This window comes from Argopecten irradians, chromosome 13 (assembly GCF_041381155.1).
Source record: "Argopecten irradians isolate NY chromosome 13, Ai_NY, whole genome shotgun sequence".
In the NCBI taxonomy this organism is placed as follows: domain Eukaryota; kingdom Metazoa; phylum Mollusca; class Bivalvia; order Pectinida; family Pectinidae; genus Argopecten; species Argopecten irradians.
This window is the reverse complement of record NC_091146.1, coordinates 29207551-29229280: the sequence shown is the minus strand read 5'-3', so window position 1 is coordinate 29229280 and position 21730 is coordinate 29207551. Positions and strand designations below refer to the sequence as shown.

Sequence of the window (21730 nt, the reverse complement as noted above, 5' to 3'; positions counted from 1 at the left end):
ATGAATATTTACAACGATACTTACATTTTCAAGTCCCCATATTTCACAGGCATACAACAAATAAGGAGATACAAGTGAGTCAAATAATTTCAATTGTAAATCTATTGATAGTGGGGTGTTTCTAATTTTAGTATACAATGCATACAGTGCTTTCTTTACCGGTGAGATAACTTTTCTTTGTTTTAGCAAATAAGCCGTTGTAATTGAACAATATACTAAGATAAGGATAAGAATCTTCACGAGTTATCTGATCATTAAATAATTTGAAATTATACTGCCGTCTACTTTTGCGTTTTTCAAAAATTACTATTTATTAACAGTTAGTTTCCACTCTTCACAATAACTTTGAAAGCAATCAAGTGCACATTGTAGACCTTCAGGTGATTCTGACATCAGCACAGTATCATCTACATATAAAATGACAAATAATTTGACAAACATACCAAAATTATTTTTACATAAACTATCAATTTCTCTCAAATATGACACATTGTTTTGTTGAAGATACTCTTCAAGGTCATTAAGAAAAATAGAAAATAAAAACGGTGAGAAATTTTCGCCTTGTTTAACCCCGACATTACATATACAAAAATCTGACATTTCATTTCCATTATGTACACAGAATTTTGTATGTCATAATCCAACGCGCCACATCGTCATGAAATTAGATAGTTTGATAGGATTACCTTGAAGAAAAGACACGTACTTTCACATCCAAATAAAATCTAATTGAAAAAATATGTACTGGTTACGACCGTATATAGAACTGTTAAAATAATTCATTCAAATCACATTTCATTCAGTCATATATGTACCATTCACAGTTTGATGGATACATATATTCCTGATAAAAAATGAACATCTTAATAATTATAAAGATAATACCACAAGTGTATTGTAGCAATAAAGAGCTTTAGATAGAAAATTATCATGTCATTAGATGACCGGTATAGGTAGGCCGTGCGTGTATGTTCGTTTTCGTAGGTTAATCTGTGATTAAAGAAGTGCATGTATATAATGGATCAATTCACGTTTGTTAAAGGCCCATTACCTTTCAGAAACGGCTTTTAATTTTTTAAATGGGAATGTAAAACGAGATCGATAATTTTGTAGTATCGCAAAACTTATTAACTTACTGTTGATACTATTTGACTACACTCATCATCTTCTTATGAAAAAAAATAAATAAATAAAATGGTAATTTTTATAACGCGGTAAATTGAATCTCGACAGTTATCATATATTACACAGGAAATCTTGGTGTTGTTACCTCATCTTAGGCCATCGATATGTATTTTCTTATGTTATTAATGTTTTCAAGAAACCTTTAAATCTTACTCCGGAAAGGTCGCTATAATTTTAAAGTTTTTAATATTCTCTTACTGAAGTGTTTGCTAGGCATCTGCATTTCAGTCTTAAGTAAATTGATGTTCATAACATTTTAATACATTGAATAGGTTTACAAACTTAACGCTTTCACTTTAATAACCACTCTATCTTTTAAATCATACAGGAGTGCCGCAGGTTTCCATACTTTCTTTGCAACTGTTCATTATTCTGAATAGTACACACACAAATTGCCCTCGCCTTGACGATCGGTTATCTTGAAAAATCTACCCCATGCCATTCCCAGTAGTGATAATATCTCATTTATCTTTAGTTGTCGAACTAGTCAGGAAGTTGTTTACACATATTAAACTGAATACCAGTCGTACAGGTGACCGCCTTATATTCCTACCTTATAGGCCTTATAGTCCGAAGGCCCAATAGTCCGAAGGCCCGATAGTCCGACAACAGATAATGTATCTGGAATTTAAATGCAAACAGTACCCAAAATGAAACAAATATTTATAACAGTTTTCCATACAAAAAGCTCTGTAGTAAACTTTCTAAGATAAACGTATCTGCCAATTTAGATTTGACACTGAAAATGATAATAAACAACGAAATGTAGCGAATTGAAAAAGAGCATAATCTTGAAATACGTATTTGATGTTAAAGAGTATATACATTTCATATTTTAACACTGCAATCCTGTTTAACATATTCCCTTACAAATATCATTATGCGAACAATTTCCATCATTTAAGGAGAGCATAGGTCATAGATGGCTGGTGTACTGTGTAGGGCCAGAGTATCTCCGGCTCTATCAAAGATGTTTGCTCACGTGTGTTTTTTGTTTTGTTTTTTTTTGTTTTGTTTTTTTGCGATAGGTCGGTTGAATTTGTTAATCATGAGAGCCAATGCATTTGGTTAACATTATAAATGTATACATAAAATTTGTGGTTTGATCTGTTCTAAAAAAATATATCATATATATACCCTCTTGTTAACTTTCATTCTGGCATCCACAATTCGTTTCGACCGGTTTAATGGGGCTTTAAAATGTTATGATCATTGATAGTAAATTGCGGACTGGAAATCATTTCATTCCCCGTCATCTGAATAAAGACACAGTTTTTTACAGTCAACTCAAAAAGAAAGTGATTTAGATGTACAATGTATAACTATTTAAATAATTTCATATAATCTCTATAGTTGTTTTGCAACACTATCCACAAATTTCCAAGTCCGTTGGAATCGTTGTGTTAAAATGTCAATGTTTCTTGAACATGACGGGTCAGTGTAACGTCGGCTTACAGTTAGTCTGTAAAGTCTTTCCACATCAGTGGTCATCATCATTTCACAAACTAAATAAAGACAACGATTGTTTTACTCGAAGCCAAACTGGCAAAGGGTATATTTCTAATAAACAAAGGTCCGCTGTGTTTATCACAAACGTTTAAAGTGAAATCAATAAGAATCGATGTTTGTGCGCCATGTTCATTAAACCTGCTCGTTATCGCGTCGATCGATCTGATTTTATCGAACGCTGTACATAAACACACATCGCATGTCATCAAGCGGTTTCATAGCAGAGATGGGGGTACCCAAGGGGACATATTATTGCCGACAGTTTTAACTTAGATGATTTTGACGTGTGTTGTCAATGGAACTGAGGACGCTCACTCTTCCAAAACTCCTGGTTACATACCCTTAATACCATTTACAGATTATTTTTGAACATATTTACATTTGTTTTTTGTTAGTATTTGTCTATTTAATGTACAATGTATAGTCGATTTATACATACATGTACATTATCAAATTTTTCTAGTCTGATAATTACGGGTTTTCTTTTTGTATACAACGGTCTTTAAATTGGTCATGATTTGACAGTTACACTGTATATGATTTCACTGTTGTTTTCCTACAGTCTCTAAAACCACATGCAAACAAACATATAGAACGAATATACGTGCCCGGCCTTTAATACCATTCGGCCGGGTACGAATTGGTCCTATGTGTCGTAGAGAGCACTGCCTCTGAAAATCACTCGGGCACAGTTTTCTATACTTTTTTGTGTAGGTTTCCAGTTATTTTATGCGTATACATGCATTGACATATTATTTTTGTCAAAAAACAAACATAACTACCATTCAAAATATCTACCGTACTGCTCACAAGATGTCAGATCTTCATATGTATTTTGTAACAAAAATAATGCCTCGATGAGAATTTGATATTTTTGGTTCAGTTTTATTGCCGAGTAGGTAAGCTATATCAAACAAGTACGATAAAATGCAAACAAACGTTTTATAATGGTTTGCAAACTCATTACTTTGCTCCACTAACAGTAATAGGCACCAATTTTAGCTCTAAAGACGACACCATTTTCTGCCTTAATATCTTTTGCGCTACAATACACACTGTGTTGCAACTAACTCACACACTCAACACACAATGTGCGGAAAATAGAAATGGACGTTCTTTTCACAACACTAAAGCTGAAAAACTAAACACCGGCTCTTATATATGTGTTAGGTTTCCAGTATTCGTTTAATGCTATTTTTATATGCCGCATTTAGGCAGGGACGAGGAGGGGATAGAATGGAGTGAAAAGAGGGAAAGTTTGAAATTAGACATGGATAGGACTGAAAATGGGGTACAGGTTGAATAAGGATATATGCATATCTTCTGAAGTAGGTACATACATATATTGCATTTATATTGTTTGGAGTACAACACCTCTCATACCTTTATGTGTAATAGTGGCTTGTCTATGGCAATACACTCATGTCGCCTGAAGCTGTAATACATGGCTACATATGTAATAAAGCCTCGTGACGTCACAGTGTTAACAAAATTACTCTTTTCTCTGTACAAATTTAGCATTTTATTCAGAAACTAGACTGGATTTACTGTTTTCATAGGGGTTAAGGTGTGTTGATAGGGAGTTATAGCCTTTCTCAGAATTGTTCTCAGTGTAAGATCACAGGTAAATCACAGGTAAATCAACTCACTTGGGAGGTGATCAGCAAATCAGTTACTGTTAATTTATGTCGTGTTGCTGTAGAATGGTGTATAAAACAGTAGCATATTTCAGAAAAAAATCATACTTGCCATGATATTTGAATTGAACGTAAAATTATCAACTTTATTTGTATTTGTATTTTTTTTATTAGTCTTAAGCTATATATTTTTATGCTATCTCTCAGCGTTATAAGTGTAAATATATATATGTAATAGAAATACTATACTAGATCCTTCAATGACTCATCATTTTCCTATAATTTCTGACCTATTCTAGTTTTCAGGTTTAGATTAATATACACTTTGTAAAGCACCTGTACTAGAATTGTCGAATCTACAGTTTTTTAGTGATCTATACTTGACTGTGTATTATTTTTTTCGGTTTTGAAGGATTAGAATCTTCCTCTTTAATTCAGAGGATTTCTTCTGAGAAACAAATAATGTCAGACTCCGATTTCTGGAATCAAAAGAGCAGACTTAAGTCAAAACTTAAGTTTTTCTCCTTATATAACTTATGATAATTTTTTTGACTTAAGTCAGTTTTTGACTTAAGTTTGTTTCGAGAAATCGAGGCCTCAAATATCATAAAATGACCCTTTTAAACACATAGTGGAGGAATTTCTCTTATAAATCAAGATGTTCCCTCCCTTTGTTGATAGGATCAATCGCTATTTTCATCTGTTTTCTGTTATATAAGTAAGACTTTTGATAGAGTATGGCACTAAGGGTTATTGTATCAGTTGAAAAAATGTGGAATTAAAGGTAAAGTGTATAATTGGTTTGAAGCATACTTATCTGACAGAAAAGAAGGCGTAATCAAAAACGAATATTAATAAATCCTATGAAAAACCGATAACTGCTGTAGTACCGCAAGGTTCAGTACTTGGTCTTTTCTTTTCCTATTGTTTATAAATGACTTAACAGATAATGTAATATCTTATATAAAAGTATTTGCTGGTGACATATCTCTGTATTGAAAATGATGATGACCTTTTACTGACAGTAACACATGCAGAGTTCTTGAATGATGATCTATATATCATCAATTTCGTCATGGGCTGATTAATCAATGGATAATTCTTTTTAATCCAAATAAAACCATACCTTTAACACTTAAGGAAAACATACAGATATTATCATATGATAAATAATACAAAATATATTAGTATGGGCTTGAACTTAATTAAAAAAAAAAAACCTGTAGTACTAGTATATCTTATGATGTATCTTATCATACATGTAATTGTAAGTAATTACCTGGTCGAAAGTTACCTGAGTTGGTTTGTTCCTCTTTCTCCCACTTTTTGGAGATCAAAGGAATTATGCAAACACTGCAGAACAATGGCTCACCAATTATAGTCTGTTCTGATAAAGTACTGACTTACAGGTAGATTTTTTACCTGTAATTTTACAAAAAGTCACAATTCTATTTAACTGTTAATATACCTATTCTGCATTTTATTCCCATTTCAAATGTTTTCATATTTTATCACAATATCTTAAAATGTTAAATGTAAGAAAACATTAATTGTTAAGAGATAATTAATTTAAAATTGAAACATTTAAATATATACAACATATGAAACTTAAAGCACTTCACTTAAACATTCGTCTTTAGTAGTGTGAAAAATCGTTGGTAAGTTGTCTGGGTCTTGCTGGGCAATAAACTGTAGACTAGCGGGTACATCTGATTTCCTATGTGGGCATGAATGGTGTAGATCTGGTGAAACTTGGTCGGACAGGTGTAGAGAGTATCGACGTTGCATAGGTCGATGAGGTATTATAGTTTGAAACACACTATCTAAACTTCAAAGGGATCCCTACATAAAAACCTTCCATTGTATTAACCAGAGTAGACTACATGTATAAGCATGATTGTTGAAAAATTTTAAGGAAAATCAAATGCCCTCTAGCGGCCGAATTCTTGTGAATGACATCTCACAATCATAATTTTTAAATGCTAAGGGAAGTGAAAATAATAAAAAAAAATATATTATCGACCAAATGATCTGGGAATTTTACCTGTACGGCGTCCACGGATAATAATGAAGATGAGCTTCACAGAAGTTTGTGCAAATAATAGTCACAATGAAATTCAATTCATAGACTTCGTGCATTATTCAAGCTTCATCGTAAAAGTACATGCAAACATCATGTATTATATTTCATTGGAAACAGGTATTGCAAGTTTCGACAAAACGTTTCAACAAATTTATTAGCGATACATGCAAATTAGGTTTAAAAAAATTTTGAAAATATGTACATGGCGTCTTCTGTCACATTTAAAAAAAATGTCATCAAACACATAGAGAAAGATAATATATGACTTGGGGAATATGAACAGAAACATACATATATGCTATATTTCTGGTCACTCGTATCGAGCCATAAGTTTGGGAAGAATTGGGATTTTTTTTTTTTTTTTTTGGGGGGGGGGGAGAAAATGATAAAAGTTATATCACGGTAACCAACATTTTCATAATTTATATCAGTTATTTAAATTAATTTTGATACGAAAATGTGGCCTTAAGGAAAAATCCGCAAGGTTTATCAGTGTGTATAGTCCGGCTTTCCTCCGTCTATAAACTGGACACCTCCTTAACCGCATCAAAATCGGCCGCTTCAGTACCGAGATACCGCCCTACCGCTGACAGAGCATAAATTATATTCAACATTTGAACAATAATTGGTGTTTAATCGTGTATATATATGCCTAATTAACACAAAAACATAATATAAAATGACTTATTTCGCCTTTGGTGCATGCTCAATCAGTACTTCATTCCATATAGGATATAGTGGACGATATTTTTTCGGGATGCAATTAATTATATAAATAAATCATATTTTTAACTTGAAGCAAAATTAGAAGCTCAAACTTTTCAATGGTTGTAATGGTGTAAAGTAAGTAACTTTTGTAACTGAAGAAAAATACTAAATCGTCTGCTCGTGTTTTTGATAGTGAAAAAATGCCATTTGTCAGCGGTGGAGCATCTTTAAATATTCAGGTTAAACAAAACAAACTTATTTACAAGACAAAAAGAAATCAAAAAAAAACCATGTAATACCCCTTTTGAAACACCAATAATAGAAATTTCAAACAATGGAACACAATGGGAAAGCCAAATTACATTTATATCCTAGACATTCGGAAAATGTAAGTTCAATGTTACAAATTTCTATGACAATAATGTACATGTATATATGTTGCTATGACTTTAGAATAATAAAATCGTTACACAGCACGCGCCCGCGAGCTGTTCATAGGAGCGGAACAAAGCGTACATGTTTGATTACTTAAATCAATTCAATAGCAGCTGAATAATGTAAGGTATTGAGCAGTAATTGATTCTAACGTAAAGCTTTACCTCGGGTAATACTGCGACTAAGTAACTATATAAACTCACTAAATGCCTGTGTCAATGTAGCCTTTATACGTTAAAATCAAAGCTCCATTGTCTCATATACAATGTACTTTGGCTGCTGGCGTTTGAATTCTGATTTTAATAGGTGTATTTGTCAAAATAACCGTCATGGTAAATATTTTAAGAACATTATTGATGTAATTTAACTTAGTCATGCTTAAAATAACAAAATTACGAACAAAATGTCGTCAGATCCTCTTTGCAAAAACGAGAATTTTAATCAAATCGACATGCAATACGTCCAAGGTACATAAAAGGTAAAAATAATTAAGTAACGATCCATGGAATATGACTAAAGCTATTCCAATGAAATATGGCCTGGGTAATTTTCGTATATGCGCTTTGACCTAGTTGTTCGTTTGTAAAATATGTATTGTTTTCAGGTGAGCGCTGTAGGACTGTATTTAAATCTGAATGCCCATCACGATATACAATGTAAAATTACCTTTACAACCGACTAAACCAGTTCAGCAGTATAAACGAAAATAGTACCGGCGGTTACTTTGAAAATAAAAATATACAGTAATGAACGATGCATTATGCTTAAAGGGACAATTCACTCAGACTAATTCTTTTACATAACCAAGAAGCAAAATGTGGCACAAATGTATTGTTCTATATTTCTTATGAAACACATAACACAAAATATTGAAAAATTATACGCCATTGTTAAGTATTATAATAAAAACCGTTGTAATTACAAATCGTTGATCAATACGATTCAGCAGGTACAACATATATGCATGCTGTACCCATACCCGAGCCTAAGTCAGGCACCTTAAACAAATGTGCTACATAAATACCGAGGATGTGAAAAAAATGATTTTTAAGCAAGATAATTCACCTAAACACACTACTGTCAGGGCAATTTGAGCAGTTCTAGACAAAAGTTGCTTTTCTCTACGAGCAAGGGACATGGTTCGGTATACAAGTGTTCGACCACAATGTGTAATGGCGGACAGCGAGCGAGTTTGAACATTCCACACACATTTCACCACTATAGGCTTTTCTGGCACAGTAAAATCGACTGATCTAATTTCCATTAAAACCGGGTTTGTCCGATATTTGTACAAATTTCAATGTTCTCTTAGGCTGAATTGTCGCATTACTAGTACTTTTACAAAGTAAGATGACCATAATGATGAATTAGATCAAATACCATGTAGTGCTGAACCTTGCAATATGCCTAGAATATGCATACGTTTGTGCAGTAGTTATGAAGGTCAATAGAGTTATTTTATTTAAAGTATTTAAATGTGTTTGTAAAGGCGATCCCATTGGTACCCCCTTTTTAAATAATAATTTATACGGTTGATTTACTTTCTGTTGACGTTTTAGGTTAGGTCACTTCATAGGCTGCCACCATATATGCAATGCTTTATGTGTGTAAATGTCTGCGCATGTTGTGAGGCTGTAGTATATTGCTTTGCTCACAAGGGCCTTTGCACGTACTCGTACAATAATGTTGTATAGTTGCTTCAGAAATATCATGTGGTTTATAATTATTTAATAGTTGTTTGTATATTTCAGGCATGTGGTTTGACTATGAGAATGTATCAAATGACATGTCGTCCATCCAGAGTTATCGCCCTGAAGATATCGAGGATGATGATACCAGTAAGTAATGTCTTGATCGTTAAGTCGACATTCTCAAAGTTATTCCGAATTTGCATATTACAGAGTTATCCGCACTTGCGGGTAGGTATTGATTGTGACGTCACGTTTGCGAGCGTAACGCCATACATTTCGGAGAAAACGACGTAAATTGCGCCCACAAAACAATGGCGTAACAATCGATACCTACCCACAAGGGAGATAACTCTGTAATATACAAAGACGGAATAGGCACAACACCAACATTCTGCTGTCTACCATACGGGGTTGGCCATCCTGATAAGACTCCGGATGTTAAAGATGCTCCACCGCCAGAGCATAAACGATACAGATCCTTAATTTCACAATAATTGATGTACAATTGTGTTTATATGTGTCTAACAAGCACAATAATGCATATAAAGTATTTGATTTTACTTTTAGTGCATGTAAAATCAGTACTTAATTAAGATATATAATTAACATAAAGAACTTAGTATCATGGATTTTTTTTCGGGACGAAATTAATTATTTTTAATATTTTTTATTTTGAATTAAGATAAGAAGTGAAGTTCAAACTTTTCAATGGTGGTCATGGTGTAAACTAAGTAACTTTTTAACTAAAGAAGAACACTAAATCGTCTGCTCCTATTTTAACTAGAGAAATATACCGTTTGTTGGAGGTGGAGCAACTTTAACGTTGACCTATTCTACTAATCAACAAACCGACATACATTTATAGTACATCAACATTTGATAAGGCCAAAAAAACCTATGTCTCTTTGTCCCGACCGACTCTAATTCTTTTCCACTTTTCTACGAAAAAAAAAAAATTAAAAAGTCGGGATTTCGATCTCAGACTCCGGTTCCGGCCATCATTTAAGAGTGAAAGACACTAAAAAAGGTAAAAAAAAAGTAAAAAAAAAAAAAAAAAAAAAAAAAAAAAAAATCCTCCCTACCGCGCGACCGACCCTATTTTTTGCCAATGTAACTCTAAACAGACAATTTATTTTGGCCTTATGAACTGGTCATGGTTTTGATGTTAGTTCAGCCTACCAAAAGAGAGGTATTGATTATAATGGGTAGACCTGTGTATATATATATACACAAATGTATTGTCATTGAAAAAAATATCGAACATCTCTTCGATAGAATATTACAAGCTCAAGCTTATCAACGTGAAGCTATCATAGATTTGACTTAGTCATTGAATTCAAAGAACATGGACGGGTTTTATCAATCACCAACAGTGACCTCCCTTCTTTTCATCAACACCGCTAGAGTGTCATTTTATTGAACTGTAGATATATTGTTTTTCACGATCTGAAAATATTTTCTTTAAATTCAATCTGATATTCCGATTTGTATATACCTATACATCAGTAGGAAAATAATGTTAGCTAGTAAGCCCCTCACCTTTAAAGTTATATGTGCCATATTTTCATACTCACGAGTTCAGAAGAGGTTTTTGATATGTTATTCAGCAACAAAAATTGCAAAAATTTTGAGAATTACAACACTTTCAATGCATATATTTTTATTTTACAAATGCCAAAAAATCATTAAAGTCACATCTACAATACAGTGAAATGAGTACATACGGCCATACTATAAAGCCAAATTGTGATTTACAGTTTCATTTCACATTTTACGGTGTTATTAGTAATTGTAAAGTGATTTTTGCAAGTATATTGTAATCTAAACATACACAAGATTTTAAAATAATAATTTTACCGTGCATGATATCGGTCTCGTAACTAACATTCATAAGGCAGCGCATATATCTGACCATTTGAATGAATTTCACAGCTTAATTTATTAAACCTTATGGTGTTTAATTTTTCGCCCATTTACAGAAAATAAAAGGGATCGGAGCGTGGACAATGAGTTATGGTTTAAATGTTGTCACGGCTTTCATTCATTCATTTTTTTTATTCATTCATTCATTCATTCATTCATTCATTCATTCATTTTTGTTTATAACTTTTGATTTCAGTTCTGGTGAATACCTCTGTAGCAGATGACCTTTCAAAGAGGGTCAAGGTATTTTGTTTCATCGCCACGACGACAGCAAATTTACTGACGAAAGCCAAAGCCGTCAACGATACTTGGGGAAAACGTTGTGATAAAATTTTATTTGTGTCCTCCTCACCATCGGAATTATCCATGACAATTTCGTTTGACATTGAAGACTCGCGGAGTCATTTGACTGGAAAAACCATGACAATGTTGAATTATATGTACAATAATTACTTAAACGATTACCAGTGGTTTATGAAAGCAGACGACGATACGTTTGTAATTATGGAGAATCTTAAACTCTTATTATCAAAATGTGACCATGAAAAGCCAATATATCTGGGACACCATTTTAAAGTGCATTTAAAACAAGGCTACATGAGCGGCGGAGCCGGATATGTGATGAGCCAGACAGCACTGCGCATGCTCGTTGAGGACGGTCTAAATCGGGATCGGTGTGACCGAGATGGGAATGATGAGGATGTTGATGTGGGTAGATGTTTGGAAAACGTCGGTGTCCAGCCTTATAAAACCACGGATAAATTCGGACGGGAGACTTTCCATGCGTTTAGTATACTGAATTACATTATTGGACCAGTTCCCGTGTACCTCCTGCAATACCCTCACAAGCCAGCTCGATCCGTAAGTCTACTAAAATCTGATTCACAAACAGAAAAAAACATCAAAATGAATAAATTTAAATTCTAAATTCGTTGCTCTCACGTTAATGCTTATTTCAAAATTCGAATATTTAAACATGTTCACTTTGGAAGTTGCTTTCATAATTCATTAATATGTTTGCATGGGTATTGTTAGCAAATATCACATAGTTCTTGACTCAATAATATGAAAACTGAATAGCCTCGTATATTAAGATTGTATATTTTTCAACGCGATCGAGTTACAAAATAATTTTATTTAGCAACAAAAGTGAATTATAATAGCCTTCATTTCATTAAACTATTTTTTGAAACAATAAAATACAAATGCAACTAAGACAATCATATCGTAGAAGATTTCTAAATATGATTGTTTTAATGTAAAACAAAAACGCAAAAACACGTAACCTTGTATAATACCTTACCGAGTATTAATCTCGTTCTTGTTTACATATGTTTTATCCGTTTACAGGGTAAGAACTGTTGTAGCCAGCTACCAATAACCTTTCACTACACTACCCCAAAGATGATGTACATCACAGAATACTTCCTGTACCGAACGGCGGTGTACGGGAGACAACTCGCGGCGATAGACGACGACTTTTTCAAAGAAGAGGTATCGCACTTGGACAAAGACCCGAGCTCCGTGTTTCTACCTCAAGGCATTGACGGTATTTCATTGGTGGAATCGAAACCAAATAAACAAAATGGCGGCTGAATTAATGACAGGACCAGTTAGGTTAAATCGGAAAAAGGATGACGGATAAACATGTTTGTCCTCAACCAATCAAAATAGCGCTCTGTGCCACTGCCTGGGTGCATGTTGTTGTGGAGTTATAGGGATTCGTGTAGAGTCCCTTATACCTCAGGAAGTAGAAATCTGCATCGGATTTCTTGATATCGAGTCATCATCTCATGAGAGACCAATCTGGAAGTCAAATTCATTTACAATAAACTTGAAGTAAGGCCAAGTCAAGTCTGATATTGTGATGAAAAACAATTTATCATTTATGACCATCTTCATATTGATATCCATCATTTTTAGAACATTAGAATCTACATTGTTTTTAAAAAAAGAATTTACCTGACATTTGTGACTAAGTTGAAATCCCTTGCTGAATGAAATCCAAATTTACCTACATTAAGCCTATCCAATGCGACCAACTAAAGACCAAACAAAAATGTATGTATAGCCAAGATGTCTTTATACACAGGTACACTTGTGTTATTCCTTGGTCATGTGGTCTTATTCAATAGGTGGTCAATATACAGAGGTGGTCGCAGATCCAGGTTGTACTGTTGTATTATTAGTCCGTCTTTGCATTTTACAGTGTTACCTCCCTTGCGGATAGGTATCCATTGTGACGTCATTGGTTTGTCAGCGAAACTCACGTCGCTTTCTCTGAAAAGTATGGCGTTACGCTTGCAAACAGTTAACGTAGCAATAAATACCTACACGTAAGGGCAGATAACTCTGTAATATGCAAATGCATTTTAGTTATATTTATAAATGTGCCTTAATTGAAATCTTTTTGTCAGGAAATCCTCGTCGACAGAGCATATACGATACTCATCATTTAAGCAATAAGTGGTATTAAATCGTGTATATATATATGTCTAATTAACACAAAATATAATATAAGATAATCTATTTTGCTTTGGTGCATGCGCAATCAGTAATTCATTCCATATAGGGCATAGTGCCACGGATTCTTTTCGGGACGCAATAAGTAAAATGAGATAATCAGATAATCCAAGATAAAATATGTTAGTTAAAGGTCGAAGTTGAAACCATTCATGTTGACAATTGAAATCTATTTTGAATTTTAAAATGTGATTAAGGTATCTATGAGAATTATATGACAACCAACAATTTTATCCCTTGGAAATCCTATTTCATATGATATCAAGATAAGATGATATGAGGAATGCATCTCGGTGCATCTCAATATCGTATTTTTGAGAATAAAAATTGAAAAAAAGAACAAAGCCTTGTGATATATATACATGTATATGTACCTTATTGTCGATATCAAGGATCATGAAAAACCCATTTATTTTCTGCATGAAACGTGAAATCCTATTAAGAAATGCTTATTATAATATGTCTACCTGTGATTTTATATTTTAAGTGCTTTAATTTAACGCATTCACCCCTGAATAATCATAATGGACTGGTCTAGCCTCTGAATTAGAAGAGCACATATGTGTTTATAGGGGTGAATGGGGATTTTCCCATAGTTTCCAAGACAGCAATCATGACAATGGTTAAATGTGCAATAATACTTAGCATTTCTAAACACAATCAATAATATACATATATAGAGATCCATAATAATTTTTCACTTATTGTCATTAAGGAAATTATAATCTGTAATGTAATCGGATTGTAATGACTGCTACTAGATGACAAACTCATAAATACATACATTTGTATGTTTGTTCACATTTATTTAATAATTCATTTGAATGTATTTTGTATGTTTTGGAAATATAACACAAAATATGAGTGTACTCTTACCAAAATAGATAAACAAATAAATAAATTATAAATAAATAAATAACGACCGTTTATGAAGATGGTACACTTACATTTTTGTGTTATATCTCCATAACATTATATTACTAGTAACCCGTAGAATTTTATCTTTTTACTTGTTTATTGATGGACTCTTTTCCTTGTAGAAATCATTACGCTGTCGTATGAACCAATCATATAGGACGTTATGTACTGTGACGTAATTAAACGTAAAGGAACACAGTATTATTGTGAGGGATGAATATTGTGTAGTCTTACATTAGTCAATAATATTGTGTTCCCTCACTAAATATTGTCATAAGGACATTTTATTCTATATTTGTTTTGAAAAAATATATTAAAGATGCTCCACCGCCGACATAGCATAAATGATACCCATCATTTGAACAATAACTGATATTTAAAGCCACACTATACGTATCTGTCAACAAAAAGTCAACTTCGGCTTGTTTGACTAAATAGGACCCACCTAGCGATGTTCAATATTTATTTGATTTTTATCAAAAGTTTCTGAATCATTATCGCTCATCTTGACTTGAATGTTTCTGCATGATTTACAACATAACCTTTTTTTCAAAACTCTTCTAAATCATGACAAAAATAAAAGAGATACGGGTATTGTGAATTTAATCGTGTATATATTTGTCTAATTAACGAAAAAATACATTAAAAATATTTATTTTGCTTTTGGTGCATGCGCAATCAGTACTTCATTCCATATAGAGCATAGTGCAACGTTGTTGTTTTTTCGGGAGGCAATCATTTGTTTTGATGTATTTTTGGTGTACAGGCAGAACCTTACATTAAATACATTTAAAATTGTAAAATTAAGATAAGTTATGTTTTCGAGATAATGAGTTGTTATTTCGAGATATATTTTTTTTTCATTCCTTTTTCGAATTTCCTCATTTTTTTTAAAATCAATGAATCATGTTACATACACACAGATAAATACATGTACCATTGATTCGACCTCTTAATACTCGAAGTATGTCACACGACTTCCTTATGTATTAACTACAGTTAACTGGAACACTCGTCGCCATGGTCATGACAACTTCGAGATAATGAGGTTGTAAATCAGCTTTGGATAATGATATAATAAAACCAATTTATCAATACTGTCTAATATTTCAAAATGTATATTGTTTTACCTTTCAAGCATTGTAATTTGTTAAAATTATCGATATTGAGAATTTGGTTTTTAAAATTCGCAAAATGACACATTTATTATTGATGTGCTATGCTTTTTTTACTCCAGGTAAGCAATTCTGGCCCTCTTGGTCTCTTGTACGTATGATTTGAATAAAACGAATAAAACATACTTTTTAAAATATTCAAAGAGTGTTATTGAAGTGTTCTATATTCACCTTTATTATTGTACATATCTCCACTATCACAAGGAGACACAACACCAATATACCGCAACCTTAAAAAATAAACCTTATTTCAAATCGGTTACATGAGCAAGTGGTATCCCTGCCCAATTCGCTTGTTATATCTTAACGGTCTTTAAACTTATAGAATTCCTCATTTATGGTACGTGCTATAATGCTTTCATTTGTAATGCTTTCATTTGGAGAACATAGGTTTATTTAAAGACATGTTAAGTCATTAGCATATTATTTGTTGATAGTACATGTAATAATACTTCAATATACTTTCACTTCTCAGCTATTGAGTATTCACCTGTTATTTTGTGTGCCTTTAAAATATCTTACAAGGTATAGGCTGCATATTTTTTCCATTGTCGTAATAAATTTCTCAGATAGCCCGCATTATACATCTTTTTATGGTAAAAAATATATAGCCCGCGGGCAATACGCAGGAAATTACAGTATTCAAGAATTGAAATCACTCGTTTCCAATGGGGTTATGTGAGAGAGAAAAATACAATCGGTGGTGAGAAACTGAGAATCTGAAAACAAAATGCGTGTGCTTTTAGAAATAAATTACGTGTAGATGTACGATTCTTTTTTCTATTTGGTTCAAAGGAATCATTATGTATGAAAAAAATAAGAGTATCCCAAAATCCGCCTGACATCCAGTGATTTGTTTGCATGTATCACTGGTGTGATATATTCTGGAACGATTTTCATTGGTTGTGTCGAGCAGGAAATTCATCGTGACGTCATCACAGAAACAACAAAGTGACGCCCCACGCGATCACATTATACTGATAACGGGCGAACCAGTCGTCCCACTCCCGTTATGCTGAGCGCTAAGCAGGAAAAGAAACTTCCACTTTTATAGACTTAGGTGTGTCTTTACCAGGGGACAGAACATAAAGCCTACATCCCAAGGGCGAACGCTCAACAGAAGGACAAAAGTGAGGCGGTGTCAAAGGAGACGTTCGGAAGAACAGTCAGTTAGGAAAAATAGAACAGATTAGATCCTAAATTTAGTCGCCTTTTACGATCATGCAATAGGGGCAGCAGGTACAATTCTAATGCCATACCCGCAGAACATTACTCAAATAGCAGTTGTTGTTGTGTTTACTTTAACAAGCATGATGAGCGATAACGGATACCACAAAGAGGCCTATTGTTTGTTAAGTATTTAAATTCCCTGAGGGGATTAGTAATTATACATCATGTATATACATTGTAAATGTAAATGCCATATAGATGTAGATACGATCAATAGCATCATGTAAGGACTAATTATTTAGTCTATCGATGTTTTAAATTGTAGTCTTTTGTTTATTGTTAGTAATTATAATGAAAATTACAAAAGAGAGAGAACAAATGGCTTACCTTGCTTTAAATGACATCATATTTATAAATAGGGTTATTCCTTATCAAGTCATTTTATTGATGGAATTCCAAGTCTTTTGAATATGCGAGTGTCTGGAGAAATTCCAATTCTAACATTCAGTGAATCCCCACGTCAGTTACGATATCAGTGATCACAATTCAGTACATCAGATTAACTATCCGGAACATGGTCAAACATAACCGCTTAATTAGCAAAATATTAGTTTCCAGACGATACCCTGAGAACACATCAACATAATTTGGCCAAACATCATACAATGATAGCATAACTTAGTAATAATAATAACTTGCCATAGATAAGAAAATGCAATTGATGGCGGGGACGTGTGTTGCTTCTAACATTTAAGGTAAGCTTGTTGAACATATTTCAGCTGAGTCTAAGTTACATATCGTTAATATTCGTTCCAGTAGCGAAACCAAAAGCCGCACCATGTGACAACTATCATTAGCACTGTCAAACAAAATAAACTTCTATCAATAAAATTCACAACATTCTCCTTACTGACTTGAACATGGAAATCATTGTCATCATCGACTTTTCTTTCGTATTCCACCATTTCCTCACTTGAGTCTTTTACTGTTTTGATTCTACCATCGTCTGCAGGTTGGACTTTGTTGTGTCTGGCTCGTGCATATTTACACATCGTACGGCCGACTAACCACGTAAGCCAGACTGGGAATCGACGGATGTCTTTAACAGCGTGGCAACAAAGGGTGAAAATTGTCAACACCGTCATCAAACAACTGTATACCATGGCAACTAAAAGGAAATAAGAAATGGCGGCCATAGGATCTGATATGTTGGGCATATTCTCGCCGATTATTGTCATGTATACCGCCAACGATAAGAACATGGTTATGGTGTAGGAAATCCTTTCTCCTGAGGACGCCGGGAGGAGGAAGACAAACGGGTTAAGGAAACAGAGAAGAAGAATCGGCGCAGTCATGGTTATAAGGAAAAAGGCAGATCGTCTGCTCAGGTGAATTGTAAAGTCTATGATTGAGGAAAGAGGTCTGAATTCCGTGTTGTTTGTAACAGATGTGCCGTCGATCTCCCATTCTCCATTGGGTGTATAGTATAACAAACTTATATCTGAACGTCCTATAATAAACACCATTTCACTTGCAGATAACATCCACGTCATCAGCTGTAAAACACAGGTTTGTGAGTCCTTAGGAAATTTCGTCATGTCGAACTTGCAGCTCGCCCTCACAGTTCGACCAGGTGAGGTCAGCACCACTCCAGTTGAAAATATCCGGACGTCGAAAGCGTCGTAGGAAAAATCCGACAAATCGTCAGCGGCTGTTGAGATGTAAATCCGAGGCTTCCACAAACTCGACGAGTTCAATGTAAACGATGTGATACCACCGAAATCATTTGGATCCCACGCCAGCCGATAATCCGTCCATCGAATACCAAATGCACAATTGAGAGTGATAGTTCCCGAGATTTCATCTAGATCCAGAATTGAAATCAGAAGCATCTCCAGTGTGACGTGGGTAGGCTCACTTAAGTTGTATGCTGGCCGGAAGTCCATGGTGTAGTTTGTAAACAGCTTTTCTCTAAGTCTATATAGGTCATCCATTGTACCTTGCGCTTGTGCACAGGATGTGATGACGTCAAAAGACACCACCAAAATCAGTAGTATAGATATTGGTGTCATTTTGTTGAAGATGGAACCTCTGTAAATAATTCAAAATAAGAAATAAATTAAGTATCTTTATGTATCGTGAGAAATATGGAAACAAAAACTAAAATTAGTAGTTATTTCTTTATTCATCAATGAATGTAAATCGTCGCTGTATGCGATATACTGTGCCTTATGAAAACGTGACTTTCGGAGACTTCGATATAATATTTCTAATAATTGGTAATGAATTGCACACTAGCCTATCCAAAGTTTTCCATCATTTCAAAAAGAACCACAGATTATATAATTATAGAGACCCAATATAATGTGCCTGATGATTTCGTATTATTAAATTCTGTTACCAGAAATCCGTTACCGAAATCACGATTTTGTAATCTACCTCTAGTTGGCTAAAATCTCTTCTTTTCATATGTATTCATTGACGTAGAATCTTAACATCTTCGCCGACACACATGTTTCTATAACTTTCTAAACTTCTGAAATCTCACGTGGAGGTAACAAAGGAATCAAATATGCGATGAATATCATTGGCGATCAAATAGACATAATTGCATTATCTCGTTATTATAAGTATTATAAGAAAATTCAAATGCTCATACAGCGGGCACATCACATTACCTTACCTGGTGTTTGAAGCTGCTTCAAGCAAAGACGTTACATCAAAACTAGAAAAGGACACGATTTAGTCACTACTTAGAATATTTTCAATACATACTACTGCACCGTATTGATGTGATTGGGTGCACTAACTGTTATGAATGTATGAACACATTAGTTCAGTTCAAATATTTGAAGAGGTAGAACATGATCTCTACTCGACATTAACAATCTCCAATTCGTTATTAATTATCAATTTCTGACTATTTGTCTAGTCGTTTGTAATGTATGGCGACAATGCGTCAAATCAATAGACCATTGCTGTTGTCTAAAAAACCCAAAAAAAGTATCACTTATGGTAGCAGACATTATCAGGTAAATCAGAAAGGTAGAATTACTTGACCATTCACCCCTAAATACATATTTTGACTCTTCTGGCTCAAAGACTGGACGAGTTCATTAACAATGTGCAGGGGATAATATATTAATTAAATCAACTAATCAATCGTTGGTTTCATTGTTTAGATACTGTAATGTGTTCTGTTAATGGACAAACTTTTCATACAATAAACATTCAGGGTCGGATTTATTGCTTTACATAACGGGATTAGTTATATATATATACAAATCACTAACGTACATTAGTTTTTTGACACGTATCGAGCGATAAATACTAAGGTTGAAAATGGTATGATATGGTTGGAAATAGTGTTTGCTTTGACAATGACTATAATGTATTTTCTTGTTTGCTTGTCTTTGTTTTGGAAACAAAATTGTTCCAATGTTTTGTTAGATTCTTCATGCGTGTATACTATTATTTTTTCATTGTTTGTATGCACGTGGAAGGTAATGCTGTCCATAGGTCAGTAATACACATGATTCAGTGCAAACGATACTATTGTATGATGTTTTACATTGTTGGAAATTTAACATCCCAATGGCAGCCGATGGCAGCCGATGACAGCCGATGGCTTCACAGTATTGGCAGTCCCCACGTTATAATTGTACCCGGTGTCATGATGTCTGTAGATCTATTTTTCAATGATTTACATATCTATGATGTATTTTTCGCCGATTAGTTTTAAAACAATTCAAGCATTCAACAAAACTTCACTATATTCTAATTTCATCGGGGTATGAAATATTCTGTGTATTTAAGTCGAGTGACATCAACGCTTATACTATTTTTTTAGACTACTTGATAAAATAATTAGCATGAAAATAAATAAAAACAAAAAATATTAGTTTAAAAAAAAAAAAAAAAAAAAAAAGATAAATTCCACGTCAGAATTAAATTTTGAAATTCTTTTAAATTCTGAATTACATTAAAACTGTCTAGTTTCACATTCGCTGTCATCAGTTACTGTTGCTATGGCACATTTTACAATACATGAGATTTTCAAAAACTGTGTACAGCATTATCTCCCTTCCCGTAATATGGGTCGTCGCACTCTTTTCCCCGAACATAAAAGATCAAATTAGTAAACCATATATAGAGTCATTTGTATATATATGTGTGAGCTGTTATAAAATATCTCAGTAACGGAAAATCTTGTGTCTATCTGTTTGTGCTGTAATTCGGTAACCTGCTGAATAATTTCAGTATTTACTACAAATTTAAACTACTCCATCATGCAGACAGCATTAGATAGTTCCAATGTATAATGAACAAAATTATGCAAAATGTTTGAATATACGGGGAAAGGGTGTGCCATGATAACTGCTTTAATGGTATGCCATATATTGATGATGTCACATTACTACTAAAAGGAATGATAACCCCGTTTTACATTTGCATATTATTTGGGAAACAAATAATTTGTTTGTGCAAGGACACTATTATATCGACAATTTTTTCCTTCATTGAGATGGCACAATTGTTAATGATTTTTATGTGCACCTCAGAGCATAATTCAACCGACTACTTATTCCAAATTTAATGTTCCGATAAAATAAAACATTTTTTTTTCAACATTATACGATTGATGTAACAGCCGGTCAATTGATTGAATCCCTGAACAACTGGCTCTAATTTGAAGTTCAGCAAGTATACAAAATATAGTTCCACAACAACGCTATCTTTTTTACTCCACTGATGCAATATACATATGTATCT

At 33.5% G+C, this 21730-nt stretch overlaps 2 protein-coding genes across 6 annotated transcripts in view; one reads left to right on the top strand and one right to left on the bottom strand.

Annotated features, from left to right (window-relative positions):
- Window positions 1–15930, top strand: part of LOC138305552 (glycoprotein-N-acetylgalactosamine 3-beta-galactosyltransferase 1-like) — a 29490-nt gene extending 13560 nt beyond the window's left edge. For all 5 annotated transcript variants that reach the window (XM_069245842.1, XM_069245840.1, XM_069245841.1 and 2 more), the window contains exons 3-5: window positions 9309–9395; window positions 11368–12032; window positions 12522–15930. In XM_069245842.1, the coding sequence (XP_069101943.1) occupies window positions 9309–9395; window positions 11368–12032; window positions 12522–12767 (998 nt within the window). In that variant the 3' untranslated portion in view covers window positions 12768–15930. The remainder of the gene's footprint in view (window positions 1–9308; window positions 9396–11367; window positions 12033–12521) is intronic.
- Window positions 15931–17611: 1681 nt separating this feature from the next.
- Window positions 17612–19035, bottom strand: LOC138306645 (neuronal acetylcholine receptor subunit alpha-3-like). Its single transcript, XM_069247085.1, has one exon. The coding sequence runs from the start codon at window positions 19027–19029 to the stop codon at window positions 17758–17760; it is 1272 nt and encodes a 423-aa protein (XP_069103186.1). The 5' UTR covers window positions 19030–19035; the 3' UTR covers window positions 17612–17757.
- Between the last annotated feature and the right edge of the window lie 2695 nt (window positions 19036–21730).